Raw genomic sequence first — 22,915 nt, forward strand, 5'->3', positions numbered from 1 at the left:
GTGATGCACCCTCAAACCTTCAACATGCGCCACTAAAACAGTTCAGTATTTCTTAGAGCTTTCTGTACATAAAATGGCAGATGCATTTTCTGCAGTACAATGTGTACAGGAAGACCATTACCTTCCAAACACACCCCTCCCCCACTTGGAAAAATTAACATCTACCCTCCACTGTCACTGGGTCTAAATCCTGGAACTCCTTCCCAAATGCATTGCTGGAGTACCCTCACCAGAAGGACTGCAGTAGTTCAAGAAGGTAATTCATTCTCAGCTTCTCAAGGATAATTCGGGAATGGACAATAAATGCTGGCCCTGTCAATAGGCCTTAACATCCAGTAGAGACTTTAAAATGGAGGAACACATGCATGCTGGAATCTGAAGCCAAATACAATCAGTTGGAAGAACACAGCAGGTCCAGCAGCATTAGTGGGAGTAAAAAGAATGATCAGCGTTTTGAGTTAAACTTCTTCACCTGAAAAAAATTTAGATGAAGCTGTTGGTTCCCTTTCATTACATTTCATCAGCTTTGCTGAACAACGAGGTTGTTCCATGAATAAGCAAAGGCAATGGACCCAGGACCCCAACACCTGCTCCCTCCCCCCTCCGCACTAATGACCCTTATACCCGTCTCACTCACAATCTGTTTTGCATTGACTATCTGCAGAAATGTCAGGTCTTCCTCCAGAACATGCATCACATCTTGCAATTCCAGGCTCAATTATTGGCGTAAGGTGATGGGCCTAAATGGTCGACATGGCTAGCGCTGGTGACCTGTGGTCGAATTCAGCGCTCTCTACATTTTCCCTGTGTCCACGTGGATTTCCTCTGGGTGTGCTGGTTTTCTCCCACATTCCAAAAAAATGCATGGGTGTAATTGAGTGACACGGGCTTGTCGGCCGAAAGGGCGTGTTATCATTCTGTGTCTCCAAACTTAAAAATGAATGCCTACGGGCAAATATTGTTAAATCCTCAATCCTGTCAGCAACATTAAGAATTAATGATCCTCTGCTTCTGAAATTCACTCCCCTAATATCAAAGGAACTCTGACTTGGAGGGAATGTACTATACACTTGTGTGCTACCTGTGCAATACACCAATGTGCTGGAGAAACTCAGCACGTCACGCAACATCCATAGAAAGTAAAAGGTAACCAACGTTTTGGGCTTGGGCCGTTTGTCAGGTGTAAGGAAAAACAGACACCTGAATAAAAACATGGAGGGTGGGGAGGAGGGAGGAAGAGTAGAAGAGAAAAAAAGCTGAGAAAGTGATTGGAGGAGAGGCTACCCTTTACTTCCTATGGATGTTGCATGATCTGCTGAGTCTCGCTGACACTTTTGTGAATTGCACCCAGCATCTGCAGATTTTCTTGTTTAATCCTGTGTGTTTATTATCTAGGGATAAACTGAGACAAATGTTTTGTCATTGCATACGTCACCTAGGTCCCTCTGAAATCTCTCACATTTACTCAAGTTACTAAGCATGACATTGCATATTGTTTATGATTTGCCAAAAAATTATATGAATAATTATTATCACTGATTATCAGGGTTTTTAGCTGCTCTCAATTAATGTTTCACACCAAACCATCGATAAATTTTTCCATTCTTTGATCTCCTAGGAGCACCCAAATTTATCCCAAATCTCATTTGAGGAGTAGACATAGAACCAACCTCTAATGTCAGTAATTGTCTTTGATAATGCTTTCTTTCTTTCTGCAACCCTGGACCCAATGAAGGGTCATTTGTGCTCTAATCTCAAGGATTTTGATACTTTCTATACAGATTAAGAGTTAAATTTTAGTTGGTGCAATAACATTGTTGATGCAACACATTGAGTAATGAATAATGAGTTTATTGTCAAACTCATGGTACAATGCACTGTACATACAGTATGCACAAAAATTCTTGCTTGCTTGCAGTCGAACAGAAGAAAAACTACAATAGTACACATTACATTAAAAAGAGATCATAAATATATAGATAGATAATAAATACTTGCAGTTACCACAGTGCAAGAAAAAAGTGGTGTTACTCTATTGTAGAGTGGAGTCAGAACAGTTAGATTAAAAACAGCTCTTGAACCTGGAGGTGCTGGATTTCAGGCTTCTGTACCTTCTGCCCAAAAGTAGCAGTGAGAAGAGGTTATGACCATCGTGATGAGGGTCCTTCATAATGTTGGCTGCCCTCCTGAAGCAGCACCTCACATAGATATCTATAATGGATGGGAGGTCGGAGTCTGCAAAGAACTTGGCTATGTTTGCTACCTTCCGAAGTCTTCTGCATTCTGGGCATTTGAATGCCCAAACCAAAGTGTGATGAAAGCAGCCAGTATATTTCCCAAAGTGCATCTGTTGAAGTTTAAGGTGCTTCAGGAAGCAAACTGTTTTATCAGGGCTCATGCAGGAATAGAACTATGGGATTTTTAAAATTAATTTTTGGGCAACTGAGCATCACCAGCAAGGTACCGTCTGGGGAAGGTGCTCCCACAGTGCTGTTGAGGAGAGAGTCCCAGAGCTTAGACCCAGTGATATGAAGAACCAGTGATATGTTTCCAGGTCAGGATGACAGAGGGGAACTTGCAGGCAGTGGTTTTTCCAGTGAAAGAAATCCATCAGAACTCCATGAGATTTTGAGAATAGGCTGTGTAATGTTAGTGATCATGGTTGCGTTGCAACTAGTAATGCCTTACTATTGGATAAGACTTGGTTACCAGCAGGGGGCTGACACACAGTATGCAGATCTGTAATGGAAGCTTGCAGCCTCATGGCCTGCCTCATGGTACTGTTTATATCAACTTTAAAGGGTTTTCCTTCATTCATGTGTTGTCTTAAGAACTCGCACATATGAATACAAGATGAAACATGGTGTCAGAAGTGGGATGAAAGAAATTAAAAGGAAATACTTTAAAAGGTAAAATCTAAAATCAGCAATTGATCAGTAAAGAGAAGCTAACAGAGTGAAACATGGAAGGTTTACATCCACCAGCGAAATTTCAGCTGACAGGTAATGTGGCTGAAAATTGGTACAGATTTAAACAGCCATTTTGGATTGTATTTAGTGGACGGGAAAAATGATAAAGTGAAAGCATCAGTTTTCTTACATGTCATGTGTGATGAATCCCTGGAGGTGTATAATAGCTTCATATTTGCTGCTGAAGGAGACAAAATGAAACTGGAAAAAATAATGGAACAGTTTGAAGCATACTGCATACCTAAATATAACATGACATTCGAGAGGCACAGATTTTTCACATGTATACAGAAAACAGAAGAAAGTATTGATCAGTATGTGAGTGAATTGAGAAACAAGCAAAACGAGTGAATTTGGTGGAAGTGACCGACTTGCTGATAAAAGACAGAATTGAGTGTGGTATTCCAAATGAGAGTCTAAAGGAAAGACTGCTAAGAGAGCAAAATCTAGACCTGGAAAAAGCCACAGCACTTATAGAGCTGCAGAAACTGTAAAAACTTGGACAAAAGAGCTGTTCCGTGAAACTAGCTGCAACGTGGATGCAGTGAGCAAGAACAGACATAAATTGTTTGACAAAAAGTGCGCCAAAGTGGAAAGAGAGGATTGGTCAGTGAAAAAAAATGAAAGGGACAATCAAAAGCCATGTCATCGATGTGGTACACAACATCTACCAAAAAAGGGTCCAGTATATGGCAAAACATGCTATATGTGCAACAAAAGCAACCATTATGCCTGTTGCTATAGGAACCAAGTGCATCAAAGCAAGATTCATGCAGTAAATGAAAGGGAGATCAAGGAATTCGATGTAGATATTGTGAGTGAAAACAAGAAAGAAAACAGAGACTGGATGTTGAGATTAAAAGTGAATGACATATAAATTTCAGTTAAATTGGATACTAGAGCTCAAATTAATGTAATATCAGAGACTGATTTTAAGAAGATTAAACCCAGACCAAAGAAACAAAAGTGAAGATGACAGGATTTTCAGGTACTGATATACCAGTGCAAGGAGAATGCATGGTCAAAGTGAAACACAAGGACAAAGAGCACATGCAAGCATTCATCGTGGTACCAAAGGATATACAGGCCATTCTAGGTTTAACAGCCTGTGAGAAAATGAACCTGGTAAAAAGAGTCCTTGTTGTGGAAAGTGAAGGAGAGACGGTCTATGATGAACTCATGAAAGAGTACAATGATCTGTTTCAGGGTCTAGGCTGCCTTCGAGGAGAACACATGATCAGAGTGGATAAATGTGTGCCACCGATAATATATCCATGCAGAAAATTTCCATTTGCACTTCAAAAGCAACTAAAAGCAGAGTTGGATAGGATGAAAAGCCTGAATGTGATTCAGAAGATAGATGAGCCAACAGAGTGGGTGAGTACAGTCTTCGTTGTGGGGAAAAAGAATGGAAAGCTTAGAATTTGCTTGGATCCAAGAGATTTAAACAGAGCAATAAAGAGAAAACACTTTAAGCTTCTGACACTTGAGGAAATCATGTCACAGTTTGAAAATGTAAAGTTTTTCAACAAGTTAGATAATCATCAGGATTTTGGCAGTTGAAATTGGATGAAGCATGTTCAAGACTGCACGTTCAATAGTCCATTTGGCAGATACAGATTCCTAAGGTGACCATTCGGAATTGCCTCAGCTCCTGAAGTGTATCACAGAACTATCCATATGGTCTATGAGCACCTGGACGGAGTTGATACCTCAATGCATGACATCATAGTCTGGGGAACCACAAGAATGCAGCATGATGAGAGACTAAGGAAACTTCTGGAAGCAACAAGGAAAGCAAACCTGAAGCTGAATAGAGAGAAATGCTAGCTCGGTGTGACAGAACTAACATTTGTAGGAGATATTATTGGCAGATCCCAGAAAAGTGTCCGCCATTGGGAACATGCCAAAGCCACAATGCAAAAAGGACATACAGAGGTTTAATGGAATGGTGAACTATATGAGTAAATTCATATCCAACCTCTCAGAAAAGATGGCTCCATTGAGAAGACAAACAGAAAAGAACATTGAATGGGAGTGGATTCATGAGCATGAAAAGTCATGAAGGGAACGAAAGAAACTGCACACAGAGGAACCAGTTCTGAGGTTTTACGGCCCAGCAAGACCCATCAAGATATCATCAGACGCATCGCATAGTGGGCTCGGTGCAATTCTTCTGCAAAATTATGATGACTGGCAACCCATTGCATACGCATCATGCTCAACGACAGATGCGGAGATCAATATCCTCAAATTGAAAAGGAGCTGCTCACCATCACATACGCCTGTGAAAGATTTCATCAGTTTGTGTCAGGACAAGCAATCAGTGTAGAGACTGACCATAAGCCCTTGAATGCATTGTTGCAAAAGCCATTAAATGAATGTTCACTTAGAATACAAAGAATGATGATTAGGTTGCAACGCTATGCACTGAATGTAGCGTACACTCCAGGTAAGCTAATGTACACAGCAGACACGTTGTCTAGAGCTGTTGACATGAGAGACCCCGCAAACACCAAAATGGATGAAGGCATGAATGCCTTCATGGACATGATCACGTGCACTGCCCATATCAGATGCAAAAATGGAGCTCATAAAGTCAGAGACAAACAAAGATGAAACACTGGGACAACTGAGAAAAAAACATCATGGATGGATGGCCCAACATGAAGCAGGATTACTCACCTGATATTTGAGAGTACTGGAACTGCAGTGCAGAATTATCAGTGGTTGAAGACATCATCTATAAAGGAAGTAAAATCCTTATCCCAAAGTGTCTGAGAAAAGAGATGCTAAAAAGGAATTGAAAAGTGTAAGAAAAGAGCACGAGAGGTGATGTACTGGCCAAGAATCAACAATGATAAAACAAATGAAGTGTCAAATTGTACAATATGTCGGAAATATCCAGCAAGCAAACCTGTAGAACCACTAAAACCACCATACAGACCTTACCAGAAGGTAGACACTGTCCTATTCAAATGTCAAAGGAAGGATTATCTTGTAGTCACAGACTATTACTCCCTGTATCCAGAGGTGTGTAGACTGAACACCATCATTGTAGATGCTGTAATAACAGGTATGAAAGCCATATTCTTCAGATATGGCAAGGCAAGCAAGGTCTTCACAAGACAATCGACCCCTGTTTTGCAATTTAAAGTTCCGAGAGTTTGACAAAGAGTGTGACTTTGTACACACCACGTCAAGTCCTCATTTTCCACAGTCCAATGGTCTAGTAGAAAAATCAGTTCAGACAGTGAAAAGACTGATGAACAAGGCAAAAGACAGTAGAACAGACTTCTATCAGAGCATACTAGTATACCGCACAACACCGCTCGAGTGTGGTATGTCACCAGCACAACTCCTTATGGGACGTAGGCTAAGATCAAACCTACCCATTCAAGAGAACCTCCTAAAAACAAAAGGGGGAGAAAGTGAGGAAATTCAAAGAACAACAGGAAGAAAGGCAAAAGTATTACTTTGACAGAGGAACAAAAAATCCTACCAGACTCTATACTGGTGACCAAGTAAGGCTAAAAGACAATACCGACTTATGGTCTCAGAATGGAACTGTCCTTAGTGAAGTCCAACCAAGATTATACACCATTCAGACAGATGAAGGTGCTGTTCTGTGAAGAAATCGTTGAGATCTTCAAATAGTACCAGCCACAGTAGATGGAAAGACGGATACTGTTGAACAACCTGAATACACAGCTGAGAAGACATTGTCTGAGGCAACAACTCAAATTCAAGGACAATCAATCAGGAGATTGTCAAGACACGTGAGGCCTCAGAAGAGACTTATTGAGCAAACTTAAAGACTCCTGTAATAGAATAAAGTAGTGCTATCTTATTTGCTCTTCAAGTTTTAGTGTATGTAAACGTGAACACACAAACCAAGTTTAAAAAATGTTAACAATGTTGATAATAATGAAAATGTAAGTTCTCGGTGTTAAAGTTAAAACTGCAGAGTTATACAAAGAAAACATGTTAGTTAAAAGTAAGTTACTTTTGTTTTAAGAAAGGGAGATGTAATGATAGTGATCATGTTTGCAAGGCCACTAGCAAGGCCTTGTTTATAGTTCCTGTTTGATTAGACTTGGCTGCCAGCAGGGGGCTGACAAAGAGCAAGACACAGCTTGCAAGATCTGTAATGGAGGCTTGCAGCCTCATGGTGCTGTTTACAACAACTTTAAAGTAAAGACCCTTTTCCTTCATCCCTGTGTTGTCTAAGAACTCACACATATGAATACAAGATGAAACAGGTTGTTCATGAAAGGATGTGCCAAAGTCTGATGGCCAATGTAATAAATGTTTCACATCACAAGTGGTCAATAATACAAGAAGGATATTTGACAGGAACCTTGAGGAATCGTTTGTCTGCTTGATTTTTCCAGTGAGCACAGAATGCATGTAAGGCTTTGCAAAGTGATTCCAATATCTAACGTGAGCCAAAGCAAGTACTGGAGGGATGGGGATTTGTTTTCTTTGTGAATAGTAAGATTACTTGGATGCAAATCAAAAAACTTCATTTGCTAGAAATCTGAAATAAAAATAGAAAATTCCAGAAATACTCAACAGGTCAGGCAGCGCCTATGGACAGAAAAAATGGAAACAATTTGGTTTTTAACTTTCTGCCAAATGCCTGACTTAAAACATTGCTTCCCTCTTCACAAACGTTATCTGACTTGCTGAAATATTCTTGTTTTTATTTCAGATTTCCTGTGCCTGTATTTTTATTTTACTTCTAGTCAATATTTCAGGTCTGAGATTCTTCGCCTGAAGATTTTGATGTTGCACATAAAGAAAGACATGTTTAAAGTATGATTAATGTATATAAAAAGGGTGGCGTGGTTAGCACAACACTATTACTCCATCAGCGACCTGAGTTGAAATGCACCTCTGTCTGTCAGGACTTTGTAAATTCTCCCCATGACCCCATGGGTTTCCTCCAGGTTCTCTGGTTTTCTCTCACCTTCCAAAAATTGTATGTAGTTAGAAGGTTAATTGATATGTTTGGACAGCATGGGCTCATGGGCTAGAAGGATTTGTAACCATTCTGTATCTCTATGAATGAAAATGAGATGCTGTTCTCACCTGCGTTGGAACATATCAACCCATCTGCATTCCGACACATTTCATTGCTTCTCCTCCTTGGAATACTGCATGTTTTCGGATATTGACATGCATTCCCAAACCAGCTGCGGTTACATCTGCATTTTCCACAGTCGCATTTCCCGTGACCTGGTCACAGCAGGACAGAAACAAGATGGTGGTCAACATTTCTCAGAGTTGAGACATATCTCCAGAAATTGGTCCAAAAAACCCTTTCAATCACATTCAAGTACCCCGGGGTCCAGTGTTACACTGAGCAAAATATAATTCCCAATTTAAAAGTGAGAGGGAATTGCACCTTTGTTAAAATAAAGAGAAGAATGCTAAATTCATGCTAATCATAATTTAGTGGATCAACTTGACCAAAAACATCACAAGGGAAGAACATCTTCTTCAGTAACACCCAGTCTCAGGACATTATAGAGAGCCTTACAGAGGCAGTCTCTGGGTTACATTAGGGTCTTTATGTGGTGCGCTGTCGGTCAGAAGCAAACACACAAAACCAAAGACTGTACAACAGGCTTTATTAGACGTAAACTTCCACAGAGCCAGCTGTGAGATTGTACTGCTGTAAGATCTGAGAGTGACTTCAAAAGTGCCAGCTCAGGCTTATAGCCCAGAGGGTGATTGACACCCAACCGGGTGGGGCTTGGTCCATTCAGGTCAGCTGATTGACGGCCGGCCAGGTGTTGCCTTGTCCCCATGCTCTTCTGCAGGTAGAGGTTGCTCCCTGCAGTAGGCCAGTGGTATACCACCACACTTTATTCTTGAGTTTTTCATGGTTTCTCTGTAAATCAGATTCTAGTATTTTCTACCCATATTGCATTGCTCCACAAATAATTATTTCATTTCATTGAATAATTACCATGACATCACCCGTACATATTGAAGAGTGCAAGAACAACCACCTAAGTCGCAACAAGGACAAGATGAAGGGCCTGATGGTGGACTTCAAAAGGAAAAGGGTCAATCACTCTCCATTACATATCAATGGCTCCATCGTGGAGAGCACAAAGTTTATTGGTGTGCATGTAAAGGATGAGCTATCCTGGACCCACATCACCTCTTCATTACTCAGGAAGGAGCAACACTGCCTACACTTCTTAAGAAGGTTGAGGAGGGCAAGGCTACCATTCATATCTTGACAATCTTTTACAGGACCACAATTAAGAGTGTCCTGTCAGGCTGCATCATTGTGGTATGGTATTTCAAAGCATCAGACCAGAAGTCAATATTATCATGGGTGAGAAGAATATACTCTCAAGGATTATTAAAACAGTCGAGGTGATCACTAGTGTCTCCCTTTCCTCTATTGGTAACATTTAGCAGGAGAGTTGCTTAAATAGAGCTCAAAGAATTATTAAGGACCCTTTCCATCCAGCAAACAGGATCTTTATCCTAAGACTATCAAGAAGGATTATTGGATCATCCACATCAGGCTGCCAGGCTGAGATATAGCTTCTTCCCGCAGGCTATTAGTCTGATGAAAAGTATTCTATAACTGAGTAAATCATTCCAAAATATTTATATATATTTATTGTAAATTATGTCTTCATGTATATATGTGATTATTTTGTGCTGTGTATTGTGTGCTTATGTGTGTGCACTGTAGTCTGGAGAGGGGCTGCTTCGTCTTGTTGCATAAGTACAGTCAAATGACAATAATTTGAATATATACTGAATTCAGTGATTAATGAACCATGGAACCAGAGAACATTACAGCACAGAATCAGGCCCTGCTGGCCTTCTAGTTTGTGCCAAATCATTTTTTTCACCTAGTCCCTCTGACCTGCACCCATTCTATAGCCCTCCATACCTCTCCAATCAATATATCTGTCAAAATTCTTCTTAAATGTTAAAATTGAGCCCACATTCACCACCTCAGCTGGCAGTTTGTTCCACAGTCCCACTGCTCTCTGTGTGTAGAAGTTTCCCCTCATGTTCCCCATAAACTTTTCCCCTTTCACTCTTAACCCATGTCTTCTGGTTTGTATCTCACCTACCCTCAGTGAAAAAAGGCTATCTACGTTTACTCTGTCTATCCCCCTCATAATTTAAAAAACCCATCAAATCTCCCCTTATTATTCTATACTCCAGGGAATGAAGTCCTAACCCATTTAACTTTTCCTTGTAACTCAGTTCCTGAAGTATGGGTGACATCATAGTAAATCTTCTTGCATTCTTTCTATCTTATTGATATCTTACCTGTATAGTTAGGTGACCAAAACTCCACAAAATACTCCAAATTTGGTCTCACCAATTTCTTATACAACTTTACCATAACATCCTCGTTCCTATACTCAATACTTTGATTCATGAAGGCCAATATGCCAAAATCTCTCTTTACAACCCTATCCATCTGTGACACCACTTTCAGGGAATTATGTATCTATATTCCCGATCCCTCTGTTCTACCGCATTCCTCAGTGCCCTACCATTTACTAGTATGTCCTTTCTTGGTTTTTCCTTCCAAAATGCAACATCTCACACTTAAAATCCATCTGCCATTTTCAGCCCATATTTCCTCCTGGTCCAGATCCCTCTGCAAGCTTTGAAAACCTTCTTCGCTGTCTGCAGTGCCTCCAATCTTAGGGTCATCTGCAAACTTGCTGATCCAATTAACCATATTATCATCCAGATCTTTGATATTGATGACAAACAACAATGGCCCCATCAGCGATCCATGAGGCCTCCAGTCTGAGACACAATCATCCACCAGTACTCTGGCTTCTCCCATTCAGCCATTGTTGAATCCAGTTCACTACTTCACCATGAATACCTTGAATCTGAACCTTCCTAACTAGCCACCCATGTGGGACATTGTCAAAGGCATTACAAAAGTCCACATGGACAACATCTACAGCCTTTCCTTCATTAACTTTCCTGGTAACCTCCTCGAAAAACTCTATAAGATTGGTTAAACTTGATCTACTATGTTGACTATCCCTATTCAGTTTCTGGCTATATAAATAATTGTATATCCAATCTCTTGGAACACCTCCAATAATTTACCTACTACTGACATCAGCGAATCGGCCTATAATTTCCAGGGTTACTATTGGATCCTTTTTTAAACAACAGAACATGTAAGCTACCCTTCAATCCACTGGCACCATACCCGTGGCTAAGGACATTTAAAATATTTCTGGCAGAGCCCCTGCAATTTCAACACTAGCATCCCTCAAGGTCCGAGGGATTATCTTGTCAGGCTCTTGGAATTCTGCATGTTTTCAGATATTGGCATGCAGATCCACCCTTATTTGCTTTAAGACAGCAAGCATTTCCTCTTCTTTAACCTGTATAGATTCCATGACCACACTGCTTGTTTTCCTTACTTCCCATGACCTGTCCCTGTTTCCTGAGTGAATACTGATGAAAAAATTCAAATGATCTCCCCCATACAAAGCTGACCAGTCTGATCTTCAAGGGGACCAATTTTGTCCTTACTATCATTTTACTCTTAATATACCTGTAGAAACCCTTAGGATTTTCCTTCACATTGTCTGCCAAAACAACCTCGTCTTCTTTTAGCCTTCCTGATTTCTTTCTTAAGGTTAATCTTGTATTTTTTATTCTCCTCAAGTACCTCCTTTGCTCCACTGCCTATACCTGCTATACACCTTTCTCTTCTTCCAAACCAGATCCTCAATATCTCTCGAAAACTTAGTTGCTATGCTTGCTAGCCTTGTCTTTAATCCTGACTGGAACATATAAACTCTGTACTCTCAATATTTCACCTTTGAAAGTCCTCCTCTTACCTCGCACATCCTTGCCTAAAAACAACTTATCCCAATCCACGCATTTTAAATCATTTTTCAATTCCTCAGAATTGGCCTTTCTCTCATTTAGAATCTCATCCCAAGTTTGAGTCCTATCTTTCTCCATAATTAACTTGAAACTAATGGCATTATGTTCACTAGACCCAAAATGTTCCCCTACACATACTTCGAACACCTCTCCTTTCTCGTTCCCTAATATGAGATCCAGTATTGCACTCTCTCCAATTGGTACCTCTATATATTGATTTAGAAACTTTCCTGAACACATTTGTCAAACTCCAAGCCATCCAGTTCTTTTACCGTATGGGAGTCCCAGTCAATATGTGGAAAATTAAAATCTACTATCACAGCCTTATGTTTTCTCAGCTGTCTGCTATCTCTCAACAGATTTGCTCCTCCAATTCTCGTTGATTATTGGGTGGTCTACACTACATCCCTATGAGTGTGGTCATACCTTTCCCATTCCTCAGCTCCACCCACATAGCCTGAGTAGACAAGCCTTCTGGTCTGTCCTGCCTGAGCACACCGTGATATTTTCCCTGACAAGCAATGCCACTCCTCCCTTTTCATTCCAGCCCCCACCCCACTGTTCTATCATGTCTAAAGCAACAGAAGCCCTGAACATTGAGCTGCCAGTCCTGCACCTCCTGCAATCAAGTTTCACTAATGGCCACAATATCATAATTCCATGTACCAATCCATGTTCTAGGCTCATCTGCCTTTCCTATAATACTCCTGGCATTGAAATAGATGCACCTGAGAATATTTCCACCTTGTACAACCTGTTGACTTCAACCTAGCGCCTAACTCCCTGAACTCTCCTTGTAGGACCTCCTCCCCTTCCTACCCATGTTATTGATCCCTATCTGGGCCACGACATCTGGCTACCCTCCCTCCCTCCTGAGAATGCCATGAACTTGATCTGAGATATCTCGGACCCTGACACCAGAGAGGCAAAATACTATTGGGGATACTCAATCTCTTCCACAGAACCTCTTCATCTATCTCCCAAACAATGGAATCCCCTATCATTACAACAACATGAATTTTTTTATTATTATTTTTATTAATTGCTTGAAAAATGCTTTCAAAGTGTATGAGAGAATTCACATAAAGCCAGATTTGCTTGTCAGATCATTCCTCAGCTGAGGAGCCCCTGACCTTTGTGCAAAGCATTCCCTGTTGTCAGAGGCACTTTCACTCTGCAGATCCAATCAACTACCTCACTGGTCAGGAGCTGATGAACATTGGTCCAGGTCAAGGGAGAACTAAAGGTGGAGTATGGTTAATGGCAGGATTCTTTATTCTGTAGAAGAACAGAGGGTCCTTAGGGTCCAAATCTATAAATCTCTCAAGGTTGTTTGGGTAATTAAGAAGGTTTATATGCTGGGATTCACTAGTTGGGAGATTGAATTCAAGAAACATGAGGTAATTTGGCAGTTCTATAAAATTCTGGTTGGACCACACTTGGAATATTGTGTTCAGTTCTGGTCGCCACATTACATGAGGGATGTGGAAGCTTTGGAGAGACGGCAGAGGAGATTTATCAGGACGTAACCGGGATTGGAGAATGAGGCAGGGTTAACAGAGCTTGGGCTTTTTCTTTGGAGCAAAGAAGGTGTCTTAATAGAGGTCTATAAGATTATGAGAGGGTAACAGCACCAAACATCAGAGGGCATCTGTATAAGGTGAGCGGAGGAGTGTTGATGGGAGGAAAGTTGAGGGGAGATGTCATGGGTAATGTTTTTGTAAAGAGAGTAGTGGGGCCTGGAATGGATTGCCAGGGGTTCTGGTGGAGGCTGGTACAATAGGGACATTTAAAAGACATTCAGACAGCCAAACGGATGCATGAAAAATAGAGGATTATAGGTTTTAGGTAGAAAAAGTTGGCGCATTGGGCCTGTACTATACTATAATGTTCCAAATCCTACTCTTCTTCAAAGTCCTGACCCCTCAGATTGTTTACCAAGCCAACAGCATAGTTGGAACTTTCATGCTCTATGGCACTTTCTCAGTTCTACTGCATCGACTTTGGTTCTGAAATCTCCGGTGGGTGACTGAGAGGTCCCTTGACAGCACTCAGAGTTTTGTTTCTCAGAGTTAAGAGATATTTCAAATTATTAATCCACTAAACCGGGTGGCTTGTTTAGTGTATCGGTTAGCGCAACGTGCCAGTGACCTAGGCTCCAATCTGGCACTATCTGCAAGGAGTTTTTACTTTACATGGGTTTCTACCAGGTTCTCCCATTTCCTCTCATATTCCAAAGAAGTACAGAGTTAGTAGATAATTGGACACATGAGTGTATTTGGACAGTGCAGACTCATTGGCCAGAGGGGCCAGTTAATGTGTCTGTAAATTAAAATCAAATGTTAACCACATGTAGAGAGAGTGCTGTCTTCTATGGGAAGTCTGACAAGGCCAAGCTCTTTAAGAGTCATAAAGTGAGGAAAAAGGCCCTTTGGCCCAATTTGCCCAAGCTGACAAAGTTTCCCATTCATGCTAATCCAACCTATCTGCATTCCATCCATCCTATCCATGTGTCTGTCCAATATTTTTCTTAAATATTGCAATAGTTCCTGCCTCAGCCACCACCCCTGTAGCCTGTTCCATACACCCACCACATTCTGTGTAAAAAAATAACCCCCATGTTCCTATTAAATCTCTCCCCTCTCATTAAACCCATGTCCTCTGGTTACCAATTCCCTTACCCTGTGAAAAAACTGTGCATTCACCCCTTTCTTTCAGTTCCAGCTTATTCCAGGAATGGGAGAAGTTCAGCCACTGCCCCCATTACAGATCCAGTGAGAGAGAGGCAAGCCTGAATCTTCACTCTGTCCTTCTCCAGTCACTGAGTGGGGTGTAGGCATCACTGGCAAGGCCAACACATATGACCCAATCCAAACTGCTCTTGATTCTATAATAATCCCCAAACCCATCACGAATCTATCCATCTGAAATCTTCAACTAATACTGGATAATGAAACGCCTGGAAGAAAGAGTTCCCAACAACCTTCTCTGTGTGTGGGGAAGGTCTTTGTGATGTTACCTGGAGGGGGTGCTCAAATTCTCCAGACTCACAGAGAAAACCATTTCTCCCTCCCCACCCAAATCGTTCTAATAACGACCTGACACATTAATTAGGCGCCCCTCAAGTTGCAGACCATCCAATCCTCTCACAACTCCATACAACCTGTTGAGCAGATAAAATATTGCTGGAGGAACTCAGCAGGACAGGCAGCATCCACAGATAGAAATGATCAGTAAATGTTTTGGGTCTGGATTCATTCTGTTGCATCTGCATCTCTGACTTGTGAAAAGATGGTTATGTTGAACCATAGTACACTTCAGCAGAGAAACAGGCACTTTGGCCCATCTAGTCCAAGTCAAACTATTATTTTTCCTAATCCCATCAGCCTGTACCCAGACAATAGCCCTCCATACCATCTCATCCATGTACCTACCCACATTTCTTTTAAATGTTGAAATCTAACCCGCATCCAAATCTCCACTGCTAGCTCGTTCCACACTTTAACCATTCTCTGTGTGAAGATTCCTCCTAATGTTCCCTTTAAACATTTCACCTTTCGCAACCTCACTTGCATGTACCATCATCAATACATTTTATAATTTTGTATACCTCTATAAAATCTCCTCTCATTCTCCAGGGAATAAAGTCCTAACCTTATTCACTTAGGAATAAAGTCCTAACCTTATTCACTTAGGAATAAAGTCCAATGACAATAATTCTGCCCTTGTATCTGTGTATCTCCCTGACCTGGCATTCGAAACCAACCATTTCCAACATCTTTTGGATCAAGTGACAGAATAACTTTCTTTTGGTATTTTTAACTATTAGATTAAGACTAATTACAATACTCTGCCTTTCACTGGGAAATTTACAAGCAATAATCGCAAAATAATGAAGAAGCTCAAAAGGCTCTTTTTCAAAAATCATCATTTGCTGCTTCATTAAGCCTGACAATGAAGATTAGTTGCACTGTGATTATGACGTGCACATCTTAAACAGACTCATTGCTAAGGATGAATCAAATGAAAGACTACAACAGTGATCTTGAAGAAAACAGTTTTTCTTAATAGCCCTACAAATAATAAATTCTGTGACGTTTCTATGAGAAACATCAAAGAATGTGCAGGGCTCAGTAATGTCCCATTATTCTAACCGCTGTACAATATAATTAACAGCACTAGTATTCTGTAAGCAAATATCAAATGTATGTCTCATGCACAGCAAATGCATGGCCCCAGATCTCCCTGGTGTGATGCCAGAAATGTCAGAATCTGCCTGTTCAAGTAAGTGAGATGAATGGGAAAAAATTGCAAATGTGAGAAATGGAAATGGTCAAGGAGAGGCTGATTCTTCAGAACACCTCACTCAGATTTAAGCATTTTCTAGCTTTCATTTCAGATTTCCAGCATTTCTTGCTTTAGATAAACAACAAAATCTGCAGATGCTGGCGTCTAGTGCTGGGAATACTCAACAGGCCACGCAACAGCTATTGGAAGCAAAAGACAACACTTCATCTGTGAATTTACTGCATCTGATGCCCCATTGTGGCCGCCTCTGCATCTCAGGGAGACTGGATACGGACTGGGAGGTCATTTTGTTGAGCACCTTTGCTCTATCAGTGAAACAGCAAGGATATTCCAGTGGCCAACCATTTTAATTCCACACACTATTGTCACACTCACATGTCTGTCCATTGCCTCATATCCTGCTAAATTAAGGCTACCTGCAATTTGGAGGAACACCACCTTATCTGGGCACCCTCCAACCAGATGGCATAAATATTGACTTCCCCATTTTCTGTTAACACCCCCCCTCCTCCAGTCTCTCTCTTTTCCCCATCTCTCTATGTCCCTTCCCTCAGTTCCCCACTCCTTCTTTTCCTACCCCTGTAAGCGAGCTATCTTTCTTAGAGATCTACCCATTTAGCCCTCTGCTCTCTCCCCATCACTCTTCAGCTAGCCCGTGCTCTTCACTTTCCCCCCCCCCCACCCCCCACAAAACCTTTATATTCAGGCATATGCCTGACTTTAAACATTCCTGTTGATTGCTTTTTTACTTCTTATGGATGCTGCGTAACCTGCTGAGTTTTTCCAGAACTTTTATACAGTGCACGTCTTATTTCAGGTATGCTCCAAATAAAGGTCCAGCATGAGTCCATCTCTTTGTTTCACAGAAGTAGTTCACCCACTGCATGATTGTACCTACTCGATGTCCTGAGAGTCTCTGGGTCACAGAGTTGTTCAGCACAGAAACAGGCCCTTCAGCCCTCTGAGTCCATGCCAATCAACATGCTGATCTATGCTAATCCCATGCCTGCATTAATTCCTTGTCCCTCTAGCCCGACTCATTCAAGTACCTTTCCCACTGCTTCTTCAATGTTGTCACTGTTTTTGCCATCCGTACTATGGGAAACAGACACAGACTATCTATCCTATTTATGCCTTGCATAGATGTACCTTATAACATAAAAGATGTGACTCAGCCCCTCAGAGCAAAGCCATTCTCCCACTAATTATCCCTGCAAAATATTCCACTGAAAACCACTGTATGTATATTTAACTGACTGGGCATGCCCATTGGCTGACTGTACCCGTGGCTCATCCCACAGACTCCTGAATAAAGATGACTGTTTCACAGCCCCCTTCCCTGTCAGGATAGTGGACCAGCATGGGCGTGCCTCCATTCTATAGCCTGTCAGTTTTACATAACTTCTATTCTTTAGGAGTTATTGATGGTACATCACCCTGCACATTCACATGAACTTCCACCAGATTCTGTTCTCCACCTGCACACTCGACGCAATTTACAAGGCCAAATTAACCCATCAACTCGTATATCTCTGGGTTATGGGTGGAAACTAGAGCACCTGGAGAAAACCCTGTGTTCACAAGAAGAACATGCAAATTTCAGAAAGACAACACCTAAGTTCAGGATTGAACCTTGGTCTCTGGCAAAGTGAGACATCACCTCTGCCTGCTGCACCACAACATGTTGGGCAAAATGAAATGAAAATTCTCCTATTTTTAATAGACTCCAAAATGATGTCCTTGCACTGTGTTTAGTGAATCTTTCTCTGTACCCTGCACCTCTACATTTCTTGCTGGATTGCACCAATCCATGTGCATTTCTCGACTTTCTGTTACCTTGTTGGACAGCACCCTGATCCGTGTGCATTTCTCTACTCCCTGTTACCTTGCTGATAGCACTGATGGTGTACATTTCTCTGTTCCCTGATACCTTGTGGGACAGCACCAATCTTTTTGCATTTCTCTATACCCCATTACCTTGTTGGATAGGACCAATCCCTATGCATTCAGCCCTTCAAGGTTTTTTCAAAATTAAGATCTATATTTTAACTTTCACGTCACCATTCTTGGTCTCACAAACATTATTCCTTTCCCAACAAAAATATATCTATAAAAACACAATGCTGGAGAAACAGTGTACTTCATGTAGCAAAGATAAAAATATATAAACATTGTTTTGGGCTTGAGCCCTTCATGAAGGTATGAGCAAAATATGGGCAGGCACCTGAATAAGATGGTGGTGGGGGGGAGGAGGAGCAGGAGAATGAGCATAGGCCCCTAAATGTTTCAGTGTTCAATTAATCACCAAACTCTAACAATTTACAGACTTTCTGAATTGCAGATTTCTACTGCCCAATGCCAAGGAAAGAGCTTTCTGACAACATCATTAAAAGTTGGGCTCAAACATTAACATTCTGTCCCCTTTGTTCCGGACACCTCTTTAAAAGCAACAGAATCTTCATCTCTACAAAATCTTATTAAATGGCAGAGCAGTCACAATAGCAGATGGCCAGCTCCTGCTCTCACTTATGTTGTTATTATCAAATTCTTGGAAGTTCTCAGTTGGATCATCCCTTGCATGCTAATTCCAGAGATATACTGTAGGTGAGTGGGTAAGTAGATGAATTAAAGTACAATGTGGTACACCTTGGAGATTTACCCTGTTCCTGGAATTTGGTCTCATGCTATTTTTAGAATGGATTTCAGAAGCCATTCAAACCCCAAGGTGTCAGGGACTGGATTTGTCTAATTCACCCAATATCTTAAGCCATGTAAGTAAAATACAAAAAACAGGAGCCTTTCTGCTCTAATAGAGAACTAGTCTAGATAGGAAGAAAGAGTCCTTCTGAGCAAAAAAAGTAGACTTCAGAGGGGCTTGGACAGGTGGGGAGAACGGGTAAAGAAGTTGTAGGTGGAATACATCATCAGGAAGTGTGTTGTCATGCACGTTGGTAGAAGGATAAAAAGTAGACTATTTTCTAATTGGGGAGAGATTTCAGAAAGCAGAGGTCCAAAAGGACTTAAGAGTTTGTATCTTTTCCCCGAGTCTGAGTGGGTTTTCTGCTGGGGCTCCAGTTTCCTCCTATTCTTCAAAAATGTTCCAGAGTTTTAGGTTCATTGGGTGTAATTTGACAGCACAGGCTTGTGGGAAATGGCCTGTTTCTGTACTATACGTCTAAATTTACATTTAAAAAATTTTTTTAAAAGTTAACTTTCAGGTTGAACCAGTATTGAGGAAGACAATTGCAACTCAAGCATTCATTTTGAGAAGACTAGAATATAAAGGCAAAGATGCAATCCTCGGGCTTTACAAGGTGTTAGTCAGACCACATTTGGAGTATTGTGTGCAGTTTTTGGCCCCATAGATAAAGGGGGAACATCACATGTGCTGACATTGGAGAGGGTCCAGTGGAGGTTTACAAGAATGATCCTGGTGATGAAAGAGTTAATGTAGGAGTGGTATTTGATGGTTCTGAAGTTCAGAAGGATGAGGGAAGATCTCATTGAAACCTGCCGAATACAAAATGGATGTTGAGAAGATATTTCCAGTATTGGGAGAGTCTAGGATCAGAATAGAAGAATGTGCCTTTGGAACAGAGATGAGGAAAGTTTCCCAAAAAAAAGGTAGTGTATGTTTGGAATTTGTTGCTATAGATAGCTGTGGAGGCCAAGTCAATGGGTATACTTAAAGCAGAGCATAATAGTTTCTTGATTAGTAAGGGAATCAAAGGTTATGGGGAGAGGGCAAGAGAATGGGGTTGAGAGGAAAAATACCTTAACCATGATATGAATGGTGAGCAAACTTGATTTGCTGAAAGGCCTAATTCTGCTCCTATATATTATAATCTTACCCCTTCAAGTTATTTGTTGTTTACTTGCAAAGTACGAATTAGAAGTAGGAGTAGACCATTGATCCTCAAGCCCACTCAGTTATCGTGACGACAATACTATGCAGCAGCCTTTCACCCACTTGTGCATTAGGAGTCTATCTACCTCTGGCCTGGAATGTCCATAATTTCTGTGATCTAAGAGCAAATGCACGAAAGACTCACACTTCTCTGAGAGGAAAACCTTTGCCTCATCTCTGTAAAAACACCACGATAGAGAAACTCAACAGGTCAAACAGTGTAGATACATAACCAATGTTTTGAGTTTGAGCCCTTCATCAACTCACCTTGATGAAGGGTTCAAGCCTAAAGCTTTTGTTATGTTTCTTTATCTTTGCTCTATAAAACACAGTGTTTGACCAGCTGAGTTTTTCCACCATTGTGTTTTAACTTCAATCACCATGTTTGCAGACTTCATGTTCTACTTCTACACTCATTAACAAAATCTACTCGCTGCTCATTAAACTGACAGGAGGACACTTACTTCTGTCTTCTATGTCGAGCACTGTCTTGTCAACAGATTTTAACAGAAAGGCTTGGAGGAAAACCTGTTCATGGGAACTTGCCAATTCTAGTGAAAAGTCTGAGACATCAATGAGACACAGTCTTCACCCTGTTGGAATAGACTTTGTTTTGATAATCTAACACATCTGGATGTTTAAAGAGAAAACATTTGTACCATCCAAGCCTGCAAAGGAGATGTCAATCCATTGGATGTATGATTAACTGTCAGATTTACTATATTCCCTAACAACCCCTTGCCTCTTTGCAGTTTGTTTACAATATAGACACTACAACAGATGTGTGACAAACTCCCAATACACTTATAAAACACACAAGTAAGGCCATTTTAGGGGAGATGTCAGAGGTAAGTTTTTTTACATAGAATGGTGGGTGCCTGGAATGCATTGCTAGGGGGTGGTGGTGGAGACTAATGCAATGGGGATATTCAAAAATCTCTTTAATGGATGTAAGAAAAAAGGATATGGTTAGATATTCAGATTATCAAACTTCTGCAGGTGCACTGAGGAAAGTATGCTGGCTGGTTACATCACTGTCTGGTTTGGTAATTTGACTACCCAGACAGTGAAGATAGCCAGGTCCATCACGGGCTCTGACCTTCCAGCCATTGTAATAAGAAGACAGCTAACATCATTAAGGATCTCCATTAACCATATCACAACCTCTTCTCACTGCTACCTTTGGGCAAAAGGTACAGAAGCCAGAAGGTCAGAACTTTGAGCTTCAAAAATAGTTTCTTTCCAACAGCTTTCAGACCCTTGAACCTGCCATTGGTCCACTGTCTGCACTATTGCAAGTCACTTTTTTTTGCTTTAGGATTATTTATTTTCTATCCTATGTATTTATTATCTCAATTTAATTGAATTAGTTTACTATTATAGTTTTTCTGTACAAGTACCTGTTCGGCTGCAGCAAGTAAGAATTTCAGGGCATATATAAAATGTACAATGTGCATGACAAGACTCATTATCATCTCTCATCATCAGATTGATGTGGGGTAGGTTTATGTGGGCTTGTACAGATGCTGAAAACTGGAATAAGAATCCAGTGGGTTGACCAGCATCTGTGGTAGCAAAAGGAATTATCAGTATTTTAGGTTAAGACACTTTGTCCAAACTATTTCTTTGGAGTGTTGGTGGCTGAGGGGAGAAGTTTACAAAATTATGAGAGTCATTGAGGATAGACAGTCAGAATCTTTCTCTGAAGGTAGAAATCTCACCTACCAGAGGAGAAGTGTTTAAAGTTGGGGGGAGGGGGGTGGCGGGAGGGGTGGAAAAGGTGGGGGAATGTTTAATGATGTGTGTGTATATATTTTACACAGAGTGGTAGTTGCCTGGAAGGAATGAATTACCAGAATGGTGGTGGAAGGAGTCACAACACTGGTATTTAAGACTTTTAGATAAATCCTTGAATAGGGAATAGAGGGGTATGGATCCTGTGTAGGAGGAAGTTTAATTCACCATTATGTCCAGCCCGGACATGGTGGATTGAAGAGCTTGTTCCTGTGCTATTCTACCTTCTATCTAGACTCTCCTTATCATTCAAGCCCTCTAGCTCTCCATCCTTGTGAATCTTTTCATGCCCTTTCCAACAATGACATACTTCCTATCACAGGGTGACCAGAACTGCATGCAATACTCCAATGTCTTATTCAGCTATAACAAGATGTCTCAACTCCTGTACCTAATTCCCTATATGCTGTAGGCATGAGTGCCAGGCGTCTGTTTCAAAACCCCTTACCTGTGTTGCCACTTCCATTACTCCCCCACCCCCACACCCCCATCCCCCCAGTCTCTCTGTTCTACAACACAACACTCTCCACCGTCCTGTCATTCAATGTCCAGCCTTGGCTTGACTTACCAAGGTGTAAGACCTCACACTTGGCCTGGTCAACAAAGCATTTAACATTTTCTGTAAGAGAGAATCGAACAAACAGGCACAAGGGTGTGTGCTTGCTGATTAAAAGGTAGACCCCTTTGAACCTTGCACCTTGCTGTCCTCTGGACTCCTGCTGTGCAACTATCAGCTACTTTGTTTCCTCGCATTCAAAATCTAAAAGCATTTAATTGGCTGCAAAGTGGTTTAAGATGTGAAAGACAGCAGAAATAAAGGTTCAAACAGCAAAAATGTGGGTGATAGTTGGAGGAGGTACCATTCAAAACCATTGACAATATAAATAAGCAGAATTCAATAACTTTCTGGTAAGACTGATTTTAATGATTTGCTGATAAAAGTAAAATGTATTACATCTGAAGGTGTTTCTCAGTTGCTAAAATTACTTTTTCTCTTAAAATTCATGGTGAATGTGAA

At 41.0% G+C, this 22,915-nt stretch overlaps 1 protein-coding gene across 2 annotated transcripts in view; it reads right to left on the bottom strand.

Moving 5' to 3' along the window:
• itgbl1 (integrin, beta-like 1) overlaps positions 1-22,915 on the bottom strand; it is a 209,054-nt gene that overhangs the window by 103,548 nt on the left and 82,591 nt on the right. For both annotated transcript variants that reach the window (XM_069892397.1, XM_069892396.1), the window contains exon 4: positions 8,064-8,210. In XM_069892397.1, the coding sequence (XP_069748498.1) occupies positions 8,064-8,210 (147 nt within the window). The remainder of the gene's footprint in view (positions 1-8,063; positions 8,211-22,915) is intronic.

This window comes from Narcine bancroftii, chromosome 7, assembly GCF_036971445.1.
Source record: "Narcine bancroftii isolate sNarBan1 chromosome 7, sNarBan1.hap1, whole genome shotgun sequence".
Lineage (NCBI taxonomy): Eukaryota > Metazoa > Chordata > Chondrichthyes > Torpediniformes > Narcinidae > Narcine > Narcine bancroftii.